This window comes from Rhinolophus ferrumequinum, chromosome 15 (assembly GCF_004115265.2).
Source record: "Rhinolophus ferrumequinum isolate MPI-CBG mRhiFer1 chromosome 15, mRhiFer1_v1.p, whole genome shotgun sequence".
NCBI lineage: Eukaryota > Metazoa > Chordata > Mammalia > Chiroptera > Rhinolophidae > Rhinolophus > Rhinolophus ferrumequinum.
This window is the reverse complement of record NC_046298.1, coordinates 43,956,020-43,974,110: the sequence shown is the minus strand read 5'-3', so window position 1 is coordinate 43,974,110 and position 18,091 is coordinate 43,956,020. Positions and strand designations below refer to the sequence as shown.

General features: G+C 55.5%; 1 protein-coding gene across 1 annotated transcript in view; it reads right to left on the bottom strand.

Annotated features, from left to right (window-relative positions):
- GRIN2D (glutamate ionotropic receptor NMDA type subunit 2D) overlaps positions 1-16,615 on the bottom strand; it is a 37,518-nt gene extending 20,903 nt beyond the window's left edge. Inside the window, exons 1-9 of the mRNA XM_033127110.1 lie at positions 16,561-16,615; positions 15,519-15,775; positions 11,886-12,376; positions 7,597-8,216; positions 4,167-4,281; positions 3,637-3,848; positions 3,213-3,381; positions 2,553-2,706; positions 189-314 (exon numbers count right to left, since the gene is read on the bottom strand). Of these exons, the coding sequence (XP_032983001.1) occupies positions 189-314; positions 2,553-2,706; positions 3,213-3,381; positions 3,637-3,848; positions 4,167-4,281; positions 7,597-8,216; positions 11,886-12,350 (1,861 nt within the window). The 5' untranslated portion in view covers positions 12,351-12,376; positions 15,519-15,775; positions 16,561-16,615. The remainder of the gene's footprint in view (positions 1-188; positions 315-2,552; positions 2,707-3,212; positions 3,382-3,636; positions 3,849-4,166; positions 4,282-7,596; positions 8,217-11,885; positions 12,377-15,518; positions 15,776-16,560) is intronic.
- Between the last annotated feature and the right edge of the window lie 1,476 nt (positions 16,616-18,091).

Sequence of the window (18,091 nt, the reverse complement as noted above, 5' to 3'; positions counted from 1 at the left end):
GCAGGGGGCCAGGAGGGGGGAAATGGACCCCAAATCCCTTCTGCTCAATGAGGGAGCAGAAAGAACTACAATTCCCAGTGGCCCCCAAGGCCTTTGCCACCAGGCTCTACCCCAAGGCCTGCTGGGAAATGTTGTTCTATCTGTGGTCCGGGGGTTTTGAGGTAGGGTGATGGAGGAAGAGGACTCACGCTTGCCCGTGGCCAGGCTGCGATTGTAGCCAACGGGACTGAGGTACTCGAAGATGAAAACAGTGACGGCAACCACGGTGAGGCACATGACGAACATCATCACCCACACGGCAGGGCTGTAGGGCTCTGGGGACAAGGGTCACGTGGTCATGGCTCAGCCAAACAAAGGATTGGGGGACCACAGATATGTGAACAAGGTGCAGCCCAGATCCGACCCTATCTTACTCTACCCCCTTTCCCATCTTGTAACAGCCTCATTGTCCACCTAGACCACTAGGAGCCAGTCTCTCTCAAAGACAGCCATCTCAACCATTTCTGTGGTTTCAACCACCTAAATATGTTTCCCGAGCTCCAGACCGACTTCTCCACCTCCCCTTGGCCATCCTCCCGGGCCATTCATGTCCCACACTGAGCCCAGCACCAAATCCCCCATTCCCCATCCTGGGAATCCCACCATCCATCCAGTTACAATGCAAACCCACCCCCACCTCCCATTTCCTGTCCTTATCCTCTCTCTTCCTCTCCCTCACCAACCACAACCTGTCAGTCCCTAGCCTCTATCTCCTGGTCCTGCCCCTGGCTCAGGCCTTGTTTTCTGTCCTAGATCATCTCTCCAGTCTCTCCGCCACCAGCCCATCCCCCCTCACCATGGCCCTAGCGTCTCTTTCTACACCCAGAGATGACCTGGCCTCTCCTCAGCTTGCAGCCCTCAATGGCTCCCCAGTACCCCAGGACAAAGTTCCCACCCCTCAGCCTTGCTTCCACCTTCCTCTCTGGCCAGATCACTCTCTTAAAAACCCATTGCTTTAACCGCCCAAACTCACAGTTCCCTGAACAAGCCACATCCTCTCTGCCTCCGTCTCTACAGCTCCCTTGCCAGAGGTGCCACCCTGACCTGTTCATCAGACAAAGTCATGTTCATGAGTCCCTGCCTCATACTGCTCCTGGGAGTTCACTGACAATAAGCCCAAATCACCATTTCCTTGAGATTAGTACTGGCTGATTTGACCTCCCTGGGCCAAGTGCAAGTGGCCAGCAGGATCACCACCCTGGACTGTCACTGCAGCATCTGGGGACATGCTTGTCGCCTCCGCTGGGTAATGTAGTGGGGCATACTTTTATGACCTTGTCACTCCCCTGCTGAAGGCAGGGGCCCCACGTGGTGCATCTCAAGGTGCCCTGCACAGACCTTGGTGAAAAGAGGAGGCCACAAAAGACATAGTTGAGGAAATATACCAAAAACAAAACACAAAGGAAGGCTGTCCCTTCTCCCAGCCCTTCCACCTCCCAGGAGCTTTGCTCAGACTTCAGAGAGCAAGCGGGAACTGACAAGAACTGCTGCCCTTGGCTGGATGTACACTTCTCTGTCTTCTCCAAGCTCAGTAAGTGAGATCTCTATCCTGTTCCAATCCACCTCAAAGCCACAAACCAATCCAGGTGCCAGCTTCCTAAGCACACCCCAAGCCTGTCTCCTTGTCTCACCCTCATTGCCATCTTCCTACCACCACCTGTGGTTAAAACCCTTGCCATTTCTGTAAGAGTAAAACCCAGTCTTCCTACCAAGGCCCTGGGCAATCTGCCCTGTCCCCTCTCAGCCCTCACTTCCCACCCCTCCTCCAACCTTACAGGCTATTTCACAAATACTCCATTCACATTCCTGCCTTGGCGCCTTTGTCCTTGTTGTTCCTTCTGCCTAGAACACTTTTCCATCCAGGTCGACAATGGGCTGGGTCACCTCCTTAAAGGGGCCTGCCTGCCCACCCACAGTAGCACCAATCTTATTTCCTTTCTTCTCTTCCTCTGGCTTAATTTCTCCCAGTATTTGTCACCATCTTAAGTAATCTTGTCCCTGTATCCCTTTAAGAGTTTATTTTCTGTCTCCCCCACAGGCCAAGGGCTTTTAGAGGGTAAGGCTTTGTGTGCAGCTCAGAGCCTGGTACATAGTAGATGCTCAATAAATACTGTCTGATGGCTGAATTGAGCACTTACCATGTGCCAGTGCCATGCTAATTTCTTTTCCTCACTTCATATTTGTATACGAGGTTAACAGGTTTTGTGGGGCCTGAAACTTATACAATTTGAATGGTTCTCTTTAAGAAATAAAGAATACAAAATTATGAACACAAAATCCGGTACAGGGCCCTGAAGAGGCTGTGCAAAAGAAGGCTCCTGAAGCTCCTTAACTTCCTGGGCAAAATGCTTCTGGGAGGAGAAATTACTTCTTTCATGTTACGGATTAGGAAACAGAGGCTCAGATGTAAGGCTACTTTACCAGAGTCACATCACTAGTACAGGCAATACCAGATGAGACTGGGGCACATAGCAGTCCCAGCCTGACCGCCCGTCCCTGGGCCCCAAACTCACCAAGGAAGGCTGAGGGGGACACAGTGCCGTTGCTGCGCGCCACCATCACGCTGATGCCCGTCTCCACGAAGGGGACAGAGAAGTCCACAATCTCGGACCGCTCCTCGTTGATGGTGAGGGAGCCGATGGCCATGTCTGCGCGCTGGTAGAATACCTGGGGTGAGGGAGTGAAGGGGGTGAGGGAACCCGCCTAGCTTAGGCGGATAGAGGCAGGAGGCGGGCAAGACCAGCCCGGGAGGGGATCAGTGACAGGGTGAGAAAGAGGCTAGGAAAGTCGGAGTAGGACGCGGAGTGGAGCAGGAAAGATGGAGGTGAGAGCCTAGCAACCAGGAGCGGGAAGAGGCGGCTCAGGCCGCATCCTTGCTCAGCAAGCCCTCAGAAGGTTTTGGGCTCCACCCTCTCGGCCCCACCCACTTCTAGGAGTTGCACGCTCCTAGCCCCACCGCCTCCGACCCAAAGTGTCCTCCTCTAGGCCCCGCCGCTCCGCCAAGGGCGGGGATCCTTCTCGTGGCTACGCCCCTTCAAATCCAGGCGTTCCGTCTGTTTAGCCACGTCCCTCCAGCCAGAGTTCTCCCCCTCGCGGCCCCGTCCCCTCGGACTCAGGCTTCCCGCCCCCCACCTGTTCTGGCACCACCCCCACACCGTCCCTGCTAGCCTCACCTCCCCGATCATTCCATTCCAGACGCCGTCGATCTTTTTCCCGTGCTTGCCGTTGGTGACTAGGTAGAGGTCATAGCTGAAGCCGATGGTATGCGCCAGCCGCTTCAGAATGTCGATGCAGAAGCCCTTGCAGCACCGCTTTTCTGGGCGGGGGGCGTCCGGTGGAGGGCTGCGGGGAGTGAGCAGGCTTGGGGACGTTGGGGACCCCCGCTTCATGGCGGGAGGGACAAGCAGCAGCTAAAACTGAGGTTAGCGCTTTCTGGGGAAACTGAGGCTCAAAGGAATTACGTAACTGTCCAAGGTCACCAAGTTGGAGGGCTTTGTGGATCCTGGGTCCCAAGGGAAGAGGGGGCCGGGGCCAGAACTAATGGGCTTCAAGGGAGAAGGATTTTGAAGCTGGAACTCCTGGATCCCAGGTTGTCACCTGTGGGTGCGGTTGAGCTGGCTCCGGCAGGGGACGGAGTCTCGAATGCAAGTGCCGCTGATGGGGTCAGCGGGCTCCACAATGACAAAGGGCCTCTCCTCCAGGGTGGCCACCGTGAGATGCTGCGTGTCGTCCACTGGCTGCAGGAAGCGGCCGTAGCGGGACCACAGTGGGTACTTGAGGCGGAGAGTCTGCTGCTCCCAGCTGCCCACCTTGGCCAAGAAATGGGGATTCAGGCTTCCTGGGGGCACTTCTAGGATGCCCTGGCTTTCATGGGATTCCAAGCTCCCAGCTCCTTCTCCCTCAGATCCAGGAGTCTGGGCTCCATCTCCCTCCTCCACTTAGGTCTGGCCTCCCAGTTCTTTCCCCCAGGACCCAGAAGTCTGGGCTCCTAGCCCCTTCCTCCCTCAGCCGCCAGAGTCCAGCCCCCGTCTCTGCCAGGACCCAAGAGTCTGGGTCCTCACACCCTATTCCTTTGGATTCAGGAGTCCAGGCCCTCTCCCATGCCTGAGGTCGAGGTTGGGACTTACCACCTCCCAAGTCCTGTCTCTGGTGAGGGAGATGACTACCAGAGAGGGGTTCACCAGGAAACCATCCTCATTGAAGGAGTAATCTCGGTTGTCCCAGGTAATATTCATGAAGTACCTGCCCAGGAGGAAGGGAAGTGACATATGGGGACGTGGACTGGACCTTGGCAGCTGAAGGCAGAGAAAGTCCTCTGTCTACTGACCAGTCCCAGCCCCCAGCTGGAATCTCTCCTCCAAGATTGTGAAAACCCAAATATGCCTCTTTTCTGCGAGGCACTCTCCCCTCACTACCCAGTGCTCCCACACAACGTCCCAGACCCTTGGCCTTGGTTTGACCTGCTAGAGACCCTGACTATTCTAGCCCCATCTGCCTCTGCAGCCCCCTCTCTGATCTCTTCCCACTCTCAAACTTTTTCCACTCCAAACCCAATTTGTGCCCCACCAACTGAACGCAAGGTGCCCCAAACATAACAAGTGGTTTCCTATCTCTAGGCCTTAGCAAGTGCTGTTCTCTCAGCCTGGAAAACATTTATTCTGTCCCTTCTCATCCTGACCAATTCTTATGTCTTCAAGATTCAGCTCAAATGTCCCTTGCTCTAGGAAGAAGCCCCCGAGGGACCCCCAGATCTCTTCATTATGCAATGGCACCCTGTATTCCGAAGGCCTGTCACATTGCCCCAGTCCCTGGGCTACATCCTCAGCTTCCCCCCCTCACTCCCCTGCCCAGGCCATCAGGCCCCAAGTCCCATCCTTCCTGCCCCTGGGATCTCTCTGCCCCATCCCCTCCTACCCATCCCCATAGCCCTCCTGGACCCCTGCCCCAGCCTCCTGCCAGACATCTAGCCTCCAATCTCTTTCTCATTCGGTCAGTTCCCTATTCCACCCCAGAGAGGCCTTTCTACACTCCAAACTGACTCCACCGCTCCCCTGCTCATAACCCTCCCGTGGCTCCTCTGTGCCCCAGAATAATGTTCAAGCCTGTCCACCTGGTGTTCAAGGCCCTTGTGGTTTGGCCTCATCTACCATCCCAGCCTCATTATCCCCAACCTTTAATTATCCGGCCTTTATCCACTCTGAGCTATCGTGTCCCACCAACCTGCCCACATTTTTCTTTCCTCTGGGCCTTTGTACAATGCTGTTCCCCTGCCTGGAATACTCTTTCTGGTGAATTCCCAACCACTCTTAGAATCAAATCCAAACCCCTTAATCTGGTCTACATGAGCTGGGCCCCATGTGTTTTCCCATCCCTAGTCTTACCCTCTCTTCCTTGCCCATTAAGCTCCAGCCACATTGGCTTTCTTTCAGGATCCCAAGCAGGTAATTCCAGCCCCCAGGGCCTTTGCACCTGCCGTTCCCTCTCCCTTCTCTTCACTCAGATCTACCATAGTTCGCTACTTCTGTTTATTTATTTTACCTCCAAATTTCACCTACTCAGAGACCTTTCCTGATAATGTCACCTAACCTAGCATCAAAGGTATTTCTTATCACATTCCATCTATTTTCCTCTCAGACATTACTAGTACATGCTAGAATTTTCTTCTTTCTTGTTTGTCCCCTATGAGATTGTAAACTCTATGAAAGCAGGGACCTTGTTCAGCACTATATGCCTTTGTGCCTAGAGCAGTGATTGGTACATAGTAGACTCTCAATAAAGGGCTTTATAATGAATGAATGAATGAATGAATGAATGAATGAATGAATGAGCAATTCATCCTTCAGGTCTCAGCTTAGATATCTCCTCTTCCCAGAAACTTCCCTGACTCCATAGTCTGACCCATGACTTGTGTGGCTTAATTTGGAGGACTGATTGGGGCCAATTAAATTCTTCTCATTTGGAGGGATGGGTAGTGGACAGGATGGGCTGAAATTAGGAGTATTAGGAGGGAACAGAATCCTGGGTAAGTGGTAGTAAAAGAGGAACTGGACAGCCTCTGGGAGTGACAAGCCGGGGACGGGGGGGTAGTCTTGGCCTCAATTCCTGACATCTGGGTTTCTGTGCATTTTCATCTTACCAATAAAGCCCCTTTTCCCTGAGGAAACTTGAATGAGACTCTGCTCCTTGCAACCAAAAATGTCCTGGCTTCGACATTACTCTTCCCAGTGCCCCCATGATGCCCATTTAACCTCCATTATTGCAAGCGTCATGCTGTGTTGTCATTATCCCATCCGTGTAAGCCGCCCCTACAGGACCCTGCGTTCTTTGAAGAGAAGTCCATGGTCTTTTTCACCTGTGTTCCCAGAGCCCAGCATGAGCCCTAGTTCCTAGCGGGCATTCAGTAAGTATTTATGAACAAGGGATGTTTTTCTCACCGTCTTGTCCCTGGAGCCTGATTCCCAACTCACCACTTCTCATTTCTTCCCCACCCATTGCCTCTTTCCGAGCTCATTTCAGGATACAGGCCTCTCCTTTCACTGTTTGTCACCCAACTCATCAATTTCCCACTCACAAAGCTTCCTATGGTGGATATGCTGTTTTCTACCAAACTCTGTTCTCCTCTTCTAAAATAATAGCACGTATGCTGGGGGCACAGCTACCCAGCTAGTCAATATTCCCCAATCTGCCTTGCAGCTAGCCCAGGCCTTGTGCAGGGGCGACATTCAAAATATCTAACAATCAGTACAGTATGGGCACTAGTCAATTGAAATCCACGTCTAACCAATCTGCATGGATGTGGCTGTAAACAACCAATAAGCCAGTCCTGGCCACGTGACTACGTTCTTACCAATGGGATGTCAGACTCGTCCCTTCTGCCTCACTCACCCAAAATGAAATTGCTTGCTTTCCATTCCCCCACTCCCTCCTGCTTCTCAAGAGCTGGAATTCAGGCTTGCCCATGACCCAGCTTTGTGTGGAAAGGAGACGGCAGAGCAACAAGTTGGAAGGGTCCTAGGTCCCTGAATGGTCACATGGAGCAATGTGGTCTCCTGATATCCTGGACGGCACATCTCTGGATTGTTAAGTGAGAGAGGAGCAAACTTCTACCTTGTTTGGGACATTGGATTTTTGGGTCTTTTTGTTATTGACGTTCAGTTTATACTTTAATTGGGGTATTTCATCGAATATAAGATGCTGTCAATTAGAAGATGTATCACTATGTCCATGTACCATAAAGAAAGAAAAAAAGCACACCCCATTAAACCATGAAAAGCCATCAATTGTGAGACACATCTTGATTCCAAAGACATTAAACTATGAAAAAATGTACATTGTAAAATCATGAAATATAGTAATATACTCACGATGTCTCAGGTGTTTTTTCCAAATTACATGATTTAAGCCCAGAAAGGAAACCAAATTACACCCATTTTACAGAACAGGAAACTGAATCTCTGAGAGGAGACATGACCCATTTGAGGCCACTCAGGCAGTGAGTACCCTAGATAGTTACGCTCTGGAGTCTTTCCACACCCCTCCCACCCCGGCCTCACTCACCTATGTAGACTCTCCCCTCGATGGGTGCGGTTCTGGGCACGACAATCATGGCCGAGCTCAGGTAGGAAGCCATAGTCACGCAGCAGGGCCTGGGCACCTCTGGCTACTACAGCCACACCAGCTGCCACACGCCGGGCCAGGTCATCCCTCCAGCCAGCCGAGCGCACTGCAAACAGCCCAGCAGGCAGTGGAGCTCCTCCTGGCAGAAGAAGGGGCTCCCCAGGGGTGCCTGAGCCCCCACCTCCAGCCAGCTGGGGCCCCACCATGAACCAGACGTAGCCAGGCCCTGTGAGGCCAGCCTCCTCAGCTGCCCGGAACACAGGCTCGGCCTCCTCGCGGGCACAGAAGAGCAGGCGGATCTGTGCGCTGACACTGCGAAGCTGGGCACTCAGCACGGCCTCACCCGCCCCAGGGTCCAGCGTCAGTGCCCCACGGTGCTCCCAGCCCACCAGACTGCCATCAGTCAGCACCTCGATGTAGGACAGGAAGGCCCGGTGGCCAGGGGCACGTGTGGTCACAGCTACAAAGGATGTCCAGTCATACTCCTCCAGCACCTCAAAGATGACCTGAAGCTGCTGCTCTGTGGACGAGCCTAGCTGCAGGAAGGTGGAGCCCTTCTCCTGCGGGAAAGGAGGAGGATGTCAGGTCTCCTGATGCAGAGATCACAGCTCCCAGGAGTCAATAGGGAACTTCAGCAACCAACAAGGGGGTCACGGCTCCCAGTGGTCAAGAGGGGAGCTTTATCTCCCAGAAGCTGATAAAGAGACCATGGCTCCCAGCCACCACCAGTGGGTCACAGCTCTCAAGAGGGCAGACTGACTAGCTGTCCACAAAACCCACCTCCTTATCCTGCCGGGGCACAGAGCTAGACCTCGGTTAGGTTTAGCAACTGTGACTGAGTTCTAGGCTCATCCATAAAAACTCTCCACCATGTACCTTACTTTCTTCCGGTCTGTGGGTGGATAGAGAGGCCCCAGAAGAGAACTCTGAAGTCCTGGGGGATTACAGAGCCACAAGAGGGAGGAGCCTGAGTCTGCGAGCCACCACTTGGAGGCATGCCACCTCCAATCAGGTACATCTGTTTGGATTTTATGTGAGTGAAGAACAACCGTCTATTGGAGTGAGCCACTGAGACATGGGGGTTTATCTGTTAGAGCAGTAACATTACCATAATGAATACATCCAGCATCCAGTGAGGGAACTACAGTTCCCAGCATCTACTGAGAGGGACTACATTTCCCAGCATGCAACGAGGGTACTGAAAGTGCTGTCTCTCCCAACTGGAAGCAGCTTTGCTTAATGGACTTGACCTTCTCTGGTTTTCCTCCTACCTTCCTGTTCCCTCCTTCTCTGTTCCTTTTCTGGACTCTCTTCCTCAGTCTGAATTCTAAACATAGGAGTGCCCTAGTCTTCTCATTTCTTCTCTGTCCTCTCTCCCTGGTGATCTCATCCAGATTCATGGGTTTAAATACTGTCTCCTGTGCTATCCAATATGGTAGCCACTAGCCACCTATGGATATTCAAATTTTAATTCAATAAAATTAAATAAAATTTAGCTCCCTGTTGCACAAACCACACATCTAGTGCCCAACATCCACACATGGCTAAAGGCTATCATACTGGATGTTAGAGTAGATCTAAACAATCTTCACTGCAGAAAGTTCTATTGGATAGCACTGGAGGTGTTGATGGCTCCTATCCTCAGTTACCACCTCTCTCCCGAGCTCTGGACCTTTCTCCTCAATATCCGCCTCTGGATTTCCAAGAGGCATCTCAAAATTAGCATGTCAAAAACAGAATTCTTGACCTTCCACGCCCCCATCCGCCTCCCCCCCCAAAATCTGTTCCCTGTCTTCTGTATTCACCCAGATATTCAGATCTCAAAGCTAAGTCATCCCTTCCCTTTCACCCACATTCAGGCCATCTCCAACTCTTCTTGGCTCTCTGTTCAATACATAACCCCAGTAGTAACTACTTACTACTGCCCCTGTCACAACCCCCATTGTCATCACTTTCTTGCCTAGACAATGACAACAGCTTCCTAATAGATCTTTGCTTCCATTCTTGGATCTTCCAGTCCATTCTCCAGACAACAGCCAGAGTGATCTTTTCAAAATATTAATTGGATTGCATACGTTTTTGCTTGAAAACCTTCCAATGATTCTATCTTAGAGTCAAAGCCAAAGTCTTCACTATGGCCCACAGGGCCCTGCATGAACTGGCCCCCATCGTCTCTCTGACCTCATCTCCCGCCACCCCCACCTCTTTGCTCTTTCTCAAAAACATCGAGATTCTTCTGGATTCAGGGGCTTTCCAATATGATAGCCACTAGCCACTTATGGCTGTTCAAATTAGCTGTTACCTCTCCCAGGGAGACATTCCCCCAGCTCCTCCATGCTGAGCCTACCCCTCCCCATTCCCCAGGTCCAGCTCAGCTGTCACCATCTCAGGGAGGCCTCCCCTCACCATCATCTATTGAAGCCCCATGTTAGTCATTGCAACATCCTGTTGCTTTCCTCTAGGATAGATTTCATTATTTGTTTTGTCTGTCTCCCCATTAGAAGGCAATACATTTCCTTTTACAACTGCAGTCTCCAGAACGTAAAATACCCCTGGCACAGAATCAGCCCTCACTAAATCTTCCAGTAACACAATGAGAAGAGCAAGTGCACTTACTCCCTAGGCATGTGCCTGTGGTTATATGTACAGGGGATAGAGCAGCTGTCTTGAGGGGATGAGGTCTCCCAGCATGCAATGAGAACCCTGAAAGAGGACCTCACCCTTGGCAGGTGGAGGTGTGCGGAAGGGACCAAGTTCCCAGCATTCAGTGAGGGCACAGATGGAGCTATGAGGACCACTCTTTCTTTCATCCAAAGACACTGAGGGGCCTACATTTCCCAGAAGGGAACGGGTGTGCAGAGAGCAGGCCACAGTGCTCAGCAGACAGTACCCAGAGTGGACCACACTTCTGAGCAGCAATGGAGTCGTGAAGGACCACATCTCTTGATGCCATGGAGGTGGCAGCGAGGAAGTAATAAGTTCACCCCAAAGGTGATCTGCCTACAGTTCCCTGGACAACTCCATGCCAAAGAAAAGAAGCAAGTTGGACAGAGGCCTTTCCCAGAATGCTCTGGACAATAGAGAACTACAAGTCCCAGCATGCAACAGTGATCTAGTCACAAAGCCACTGGTCTCCACAGCAGGGAACTGGTGGGGATTTAGGCTCCACCCACTCAGGTGGCCCTATCCTCAGGCGCAACCCACCACTGTCACACTGGTTCCATCCCTGAGTAGGCCACGCCCCTTCTCTGCACCTCCTATTAGCTGACCCCTTTTCCTTCTCAGTCTGCACACTAGGCTTGTTCCAAATCTGCCCTTCGTTACCAGAAGTCCATTCCAGCAGGCCACTCCTGTACCCTCTGGAAGCAGGCTTCTCTCCAGGCCACAGCCAGCGCCAGCGTCTGCCCCAACCTCCCCTGAAGGCTTCTGGCTTTGACCTCTCATTGGCTGGGCCTTCATCCTTCCAGGCCCACCTTCTGGATTCTAGTTTTCCACACCTTAAGCTGGGTAGGCCCCAGCCCCAACCCCTCTCCCAGGACCAGCTTCCTCTCTAGACCCCGCTCCCGTAGCACTAGCGTAGGCTCTGCTTCCTCCCTGGCCTCGCCCCTCACCGGTAGCCCCGCCCTTCCCCGACTGACCACACCCTAAAACCCACTTGCTTGCTTGGTGGTTCTACACTTCCACGGCCCATCTCTCACTAGTGATTCCTCCCTTTTTCATACTGCTCCTTTCACCGTTGGCTCTTTCCTCCTATGTTGGTCTCTAGACCCCATGCTCAGCAGGCCGAGCCTTCCTCAGTACCTACTACCTCTCTTTCTTGGTTCCTGTCCCCGCTTCCTGGCTCCCACCTCCTCACTAGACTTAACTTCTTTCTGAACTCCATTCCTTTCCAACTGACTCCGCCCTCGCCGATCCCAGATCCTACCCCTCCCTCCGATCTTGCCATCTCAGGCTGGTCCCTTTTCGTTCCCAGTCCCGCCCCCAACTGGCGAGTCTCCCCCATCCCCTGACTCACCTCTTTTGCAGACCCTCAACCCTCCCCAGGTCTCGATCGTCCAAGACTGGCTTCTCTCAGACCCTCCTTCTAGATGAGTCCTGAGGCAGGCCCTTGCTCATCCTATAGACCACGCCCCTCCTCTTACCTAGACCTGACCCCAACCATCTGGCTCCACCCATACCAGATGCTGACCCTGAGGATCGGCCCCGCCCCCACTGCAGGTCGCGCGCACCTTGGGCGTGAGCACGAGCGCGGCGCCGCCGTGCACGGCCACGATGGGCAGCGAGGTCTGTGCTGACAGGAAGTCGAGGATAGGCGCGACGGCGGGCGCGCGTGAATCGTCCTCGAAGACGACACCGTGCACGCGCAACCCCGACAGCAGGTCACAGAGCTGCAGCACTAGGCTGCGCGGGTCCGAGCCGTTCAGCACCAGCGCCACCGGCCGCACGTCCAGGCCCGGGCTGCGCACAGCTGCCGCCACGGCCGGGCCCAAGCGGGCCGCCTCGGTCGTGTACGCGGGCCCCGAGAACACGAGCGCCACGTTGAGCGGCCGCGCCCCGCCGGGTACCGCGCCGTGCCCGCCTGCCCCGCCCGGACCCGGCGCTTCCTCCGGGAACGGGCTGGCGCAGGCCAGGGCCAACAGCAGCAGCATCTTAGCGGGGCCCCGAGGGCCGCCGGGGCCACCGGCGCCACGCATCGCCTGCGGGCCCCGCCGGGCGGCCTCTGAGCGCCCAGGCCCGGGAAGGGACACGGGAAGAAGGGGGTACACAGAGACGGGGAGACACCGGAAGCAGAGACACAAATGAGAGAGAGACACACAGGTGGGAAGACAGAGACAGGGAGACAAGATATAGAAAGAGATACACGAAGGTGAGATACAGGGTGGGAGAGACTCAGAGATAGGAGAGGGAAAGGTTAGGGTGACAGATACAGAGACACAGGCAGAGGGAGAGAAACGGAGATGCAGAGGGAGAGACGGAGAGTGCAGGTGGGTAACGGGGACAGGGAAGATACAGAAGTGGAGGAAATAGACAAGGTACAGATGGGCAGGACAATGAGACAGGACAAATGGAAAACAGACCCACAGAGATGGGATCAGAATAGGAGCAGAAAGAGAGACCCAGGGAGATACGGAGATGCAAACAACAGAGAAATGGTCAGGGAAAGAGTGACAGGAATAAAGAGAGAGATGGAAGGAAAAACAGAGAGGGGTAGAAGGGCTCAGAGTGACAGAGACAGGGAGATGAAGCCGAGAGAGATAAGATGAAGTGACAAATAGGGAGGGAATATTAGGGAAGCAGGGAGAGATGCAGAGATAGACGAAGGAAGGCAGGAGAGATAAGAGTGATGAGAAAGTTGGACAGAAAGCGGAAGATGGAAAGAAACCAAGGAAGACGGAGAAAGAGACCCCACAGCCATCAAGAGACAAGCACACACAAGAGATGGAGAAGCAGGCGGATTTGGAGGTTGAGGGAGGAGGCAGCAGAGCAGACAGAAAACAGAAAGACAGAAATAGCGAGGCAAGGCAGAGATCAAGACCCCCACCAGGGACGTGCCCAGCACAGACATGAAAGGAAGGCCGGGAAGGCAAGTGGCAGGAGGGATCAAAAATAAAAGGGAGAAAAAGGAGGGAAAAAAGATGAGAAAGGGAAAAGGGGTCAGGTGTGCGGGGAGAGAGAAAGAGAGAAAAAAAGAAATTAGTAGGGCATCCTAAGGAGAGAAAATGCCCCCTGTGATCTTACCCCTCCCTCCACCACAACCCCCAGCCCATTTTTGTTCCCTTACTCCTGTCCCTGTACCCCCATTCTTAGAGAGAGAGAGTCATGGCCCAGGCTGGGCTGTAGGGTTGGGGGGCACAGCTGTGGAGAGCTGGGGGATGGGGGTCCTTGGCTCCCAGCCCAGAGCAATTTAGTAAATTAGAGGAAATACAGCATCTCTTCCTGTGTCCCCTGTTGAATACTAGCTAGCTGCCTGGGGTGATCAGGCTGGGAGCCCAGACTCCTGGCTCCTGGCTCCGAGGGAGGAGACCAATGGGGGCCTGGACTCCTGGTTCTCAGAGAGGGATTGCAGGCTATACTAGGGGCTTCCTGAAGGGGTGAGGGTCCATACACGGAAGGGTTCTCTCTTGGCTGTCAATCAGGCTCCTATCTGGTTGCCATGGCAGCACAGGCCCGTCTACCCCACTGACCGCCAGAGTGGGGGAAAGGCCCACACCCTCTCCTCTGCCCAGAGGCCTCTCCTCCCACCCCATCCACCTGCCCAGAGATCCTGGGCCACTGTCTCCCCAGGAATGCGGGTGGGGGCTCCTAGCATGCTCATCCCTCCCAAATCCTGGTTCCCCATGCCCCTCCTCTCCTCTGCCCTTCCCCAAGCAGCTGGCTCAATCAGCGCTCAGAATAGCCCCCCTCTGCCCCAAAATAACCCACAGCTGTGGCCTGGCCCCCGTGGGGTTAACACTTGTTCTCCCTTCCCGGTGGCTGCTTACCCTCAGCCCCTCCTTTGCTCTCTCAGACCCACCACTGCCTGGCCTCTGCCCTTGGGCACCCCAGGGTCCTGCTCCCTGCTGAAGCCCAGGAGGGCAGCTCCATGCCCATCAGTCTGAGGAGGCTGAATCGTTGGGTCTTCCCCCTGAGGAACTCAGAGGGCAGTCCCTACCCCTCCGGTAACTGAGACACAGTATCCCCAGGCTCCAGAGGTCTCTGGAGGCCCAATGCCCAGAACCTGCACCCTCAAGAACCACATTGTCCAGGCCCCCAATCTCTACCTCCTCCTGAGTCTCAGGCCCCATGGGGCCAAAGAATCCCTGTCCCCTGCCCTGTCAGACTCAGCAGACTGAGCCCCAACCCCCTCCTCCCTCAGGCACAGATGCCCTGCCCTCCAACTTCTCCCATAGACTCAGAAGTCCTCGCTCTCGGTCCCTCCTCCCCCAGAACCCAGGAGTCCTGGCCCCCTCCTGCCTCTAGACTCAGGAATCCGGGTGCCCAGCCTCCCATGCCCAGGAACTGGAGTCCAGGCCTATGGCCCTCTCCTCCTGTAAGGACCCCGTTTTGTCTCAAACCCCATCAGTCCCAACATCCGAGGCATCCCCCCCTCCAGCTCTAGCCTTCCCAGTCACCCGACTCTGGGCCCATCCATAGCAAAGCCTATCGCCCCCGCCCCCCGCTGAGGAAGAGGAGGGTGTCAGAGATTCCTGGGGTGTCCCTGTCTCCATCACTCTCCCCCAATCCATCACAGAAGAGATGAGAGGCCACTTTGATCAACAGCCCGCCCCCCCTCCTCTGGTGCTGCAGACGGTGGCATCCCGTTCCCCTCTACCTCCAACATCATTCTCTCCCCACCCTAATACTGGTGCTTGGAAGAGGCTGGAAGGGTATTCCAGAATCCTGAGGAAGGGGTGGTAGCTTGGGACAATGGGTGTCAGGGGCCTGGGTGCCCTCAAGGTCCTTGGCAGGGGTATTAATAGCAGACTCATAGCTCTGAGAAGGGAGGGGAGAATGAGAGGAGAGAGGGAGAGGGACAGCCGGCCAGGGGGAGACTGATGCGGGCAGGAGATGCAGAGGGAAGGTGAGATGGAGAGATGGGGGCATAGATATATGGGGTGTCAGGTATGTGGAGCTAGGGAGAGGGAGCAAAGTATCAGAGAAATGGGGGCGTGAGGAGGTCTGAGGTGTAAAAATCCAGGAAAAACGGCCTAAGAGAAGGGGCGAAGGAGAGTCCCAAGAGACAAGGGAGCTGGGGGTGGGGGTCAAAGACCCTTGCTCCCATTCAATCCTCCTTCCCTGAGGCCGGTGGCCAACTTTCCCTGTCCAAAATCTGGGGGTCCACAACCCCACCCCCACCTCTGCATCCCCTACCCCGGCCTTACCTTTTCATGACCCTGTCCTGTGGGGGTAATTGCTGGGGGCTAGGACCGGAACCCGGAGTCCAACGACCCGAAGATTAGCGGAGGGCTCAGGAGCCGCTGGGGGTGGCCAGGCCCTGGGGCGGCGTTGGCGGCGGCGGTGGAGACCTCCTGCCTGTCCCTGGCTCCGGCTCTCCCTCTTCTTCGGTCTGTCCTGCCCTGTCTGTCCCCCAAGGTTGCGGCCACCCCGACTAGGCGAGGACGCCGCTACACATGTTGCGCTGGAAGTTGGGCCCCGGACATTGCGGAGGCTGTCGGGGTGTCCTCTCACCGCCCCGACCCCGTGGGGATCCCCCTTCCGCCCACCCGGGGTGCCCCCCTCTGCCACTTCAGCCCCGGCTCCTCCCCCCGTCCATGTGTTGGGTCCCGCCTCTGCCTGGCTCATTCGCACCCCCCCTTTGTGCCCTCAGCGACCCCCCCCCCCCCCCCGCGACTGTGTCTGTCTGTCTGTCTGGGTCACCTCTGAAGCCGATGGCTGGTGTGTGTGTTTGTGTGAGGGGCGGAAGACTGCCTGTCTGGGGAACTGCTTGCCCCTTCCTCGCCTGGTCACCTCCAGACCCCCTCCCTGGGCGCCCCCACTCTCAAACACAGGCAGAAACACACACACACGCACACACGCACAACCTCACTTCCCTGGGATTCCCCTCAACACCCCCGGAGCTTGAGAAGGGACACACATACACACACACACACACACACACACACACACACACACACACTCACACACGGTCTGATGGGGCCAGGCTGCCACTGCCGTCAGGGGCTGCACGGACAGACAGGAGGACACAGGCAGCCGGGGACGCCAGACGCCCAGGTACACACCATCCATTCAGGTTTGGGGTCTAGGGGAGGAAACTGGGGGGCGCACGACACCCAGGCAGGCGGCTCAGGGTCTGTACAGACAGACAGACCTTCCCTGCCTCCCTCGCCGCGCGCTGCAGCCCTTACAGACACACCCCCCCCTCCACCAGCCCAACCCCAGACACCCAGACCCACAGATCCTCACCCGGCAGATGGCAGACGCACGAGAGACCCCTGGGGGCCCGGCGGACTCACCCAGGCCGACACCCCCCCAGCTGGGCACCGGCGGCGGCAGAGGGAGGTTGCGGGTGGAGGGTGGTGGCGGCCGCGGCTTGGAGGAGCCGGAGCGGGAGGGACTCGCACACTCGCTCTGTTCACACACACACACACACACACACACATACTCACTCACTCAGGATGCGATTAACATTCAGTCCCCGTCCGTCCCTGCCAGGAGACCCACAGCCCCCACTCTTGGCCTCCCTGGGGACCCCTTCTCCTGCCAGGGAAGGGGGAGGGGGCCTTCCCCCTCCCCAGCTTCCAGCCTCTGCCTTCCTCCTGGGACAAGAGTGAGGGGTTGCAAATAAAAAGGGGGGGCAGGGAGGGACTCATAATCGGGCATTGAGACATTAGCTTTGGACTTGGGGACCTGGACTTCAGGGCTCCAGGGGCTGCTGCCCTCTGCCCCTTCCCCGCTTTGAGGCTTAAGAAGTGGGAGGCTATTCCTGGAGTTGGGTCTCTAAGATGCTAGCACCCAGCTTTTGGCTTCTATTGCTCTAGAAGGCCAGGCCTGCAAACTAGGTCTCTATCACGAAGGCCGGAGTCTAGGCTCCCAGCTCCCTTTTCTCTCAGACCCAAAAATTCAAGTCCCCAGACCCCTTCTCCCCCAGGACCCAGGAGTCCAGGCCCCCAACCCCCTCTTTGCTCAGACCTAGCACTCCAGGTGACTAGTGCTCTCTTCCGTTAGACCCAGAAGCCCAGGACGCCAGACCCAGGAGTCCAGGCCCCTGGCTCTTTTCTCCACTGGTACCCAGTAATACAGGCTCCTCCTCCCGAGTCCCTTTCAGGCACTCAGACCACCTGACCCTCTAGCACAAGCTACCCTCAGTGTCCACAAGTCCAAGACACCTGGATGTCACCCTTAGGCACTTAATCCATCCAACCCTCTGAGGAAGCAATACATCTGTACCCCTTCTTTTATTGAGGGGCCCTGGACTCCGTCACCTGTGGGTACTCAAACATTCAGGAGGAAAATAGCATCTATCCTTTACTAGGCAGAGCCTGGTCCTTGCAGGGTCCCTCAAGGCCAGCTGCCCAGCTCCTACCGCTCCTGCTAGAGAGGCTGGGCCCAGCTCTTTTATAAAGTGGTGAGGTGGAGTGTTGCACAGGACACCTGGGCTCCTGAGGGCCGAGGCCCAGAGTGTGTGTGTGTGTGTGTGGTAATTCTGGAGTGGGCCTGGAGCCAGGGCTGTGGGCTGCTGACTCCAGGGTCTGGGAAAGCAGGGGTGAAGACTTACATTCCAGAAGAAGAAGATTGGGGCCTGAATTTGTGGGTCCCAGAGAGGGGAAGGGATTTTGCACCTAGATTCCTCGGTCCAGGATGCTGGAGGCATAAGATGGTTGAGGTGGGACCCTAAGGAAGGGGGCTGGGGGCGGGGACTCTTGGATCCTGTGAGGGGAGGGTGCTGGGGGACTTGGACTCCTGGGTCCTGGGGTCCTGGACTTCTGGGTCTGAG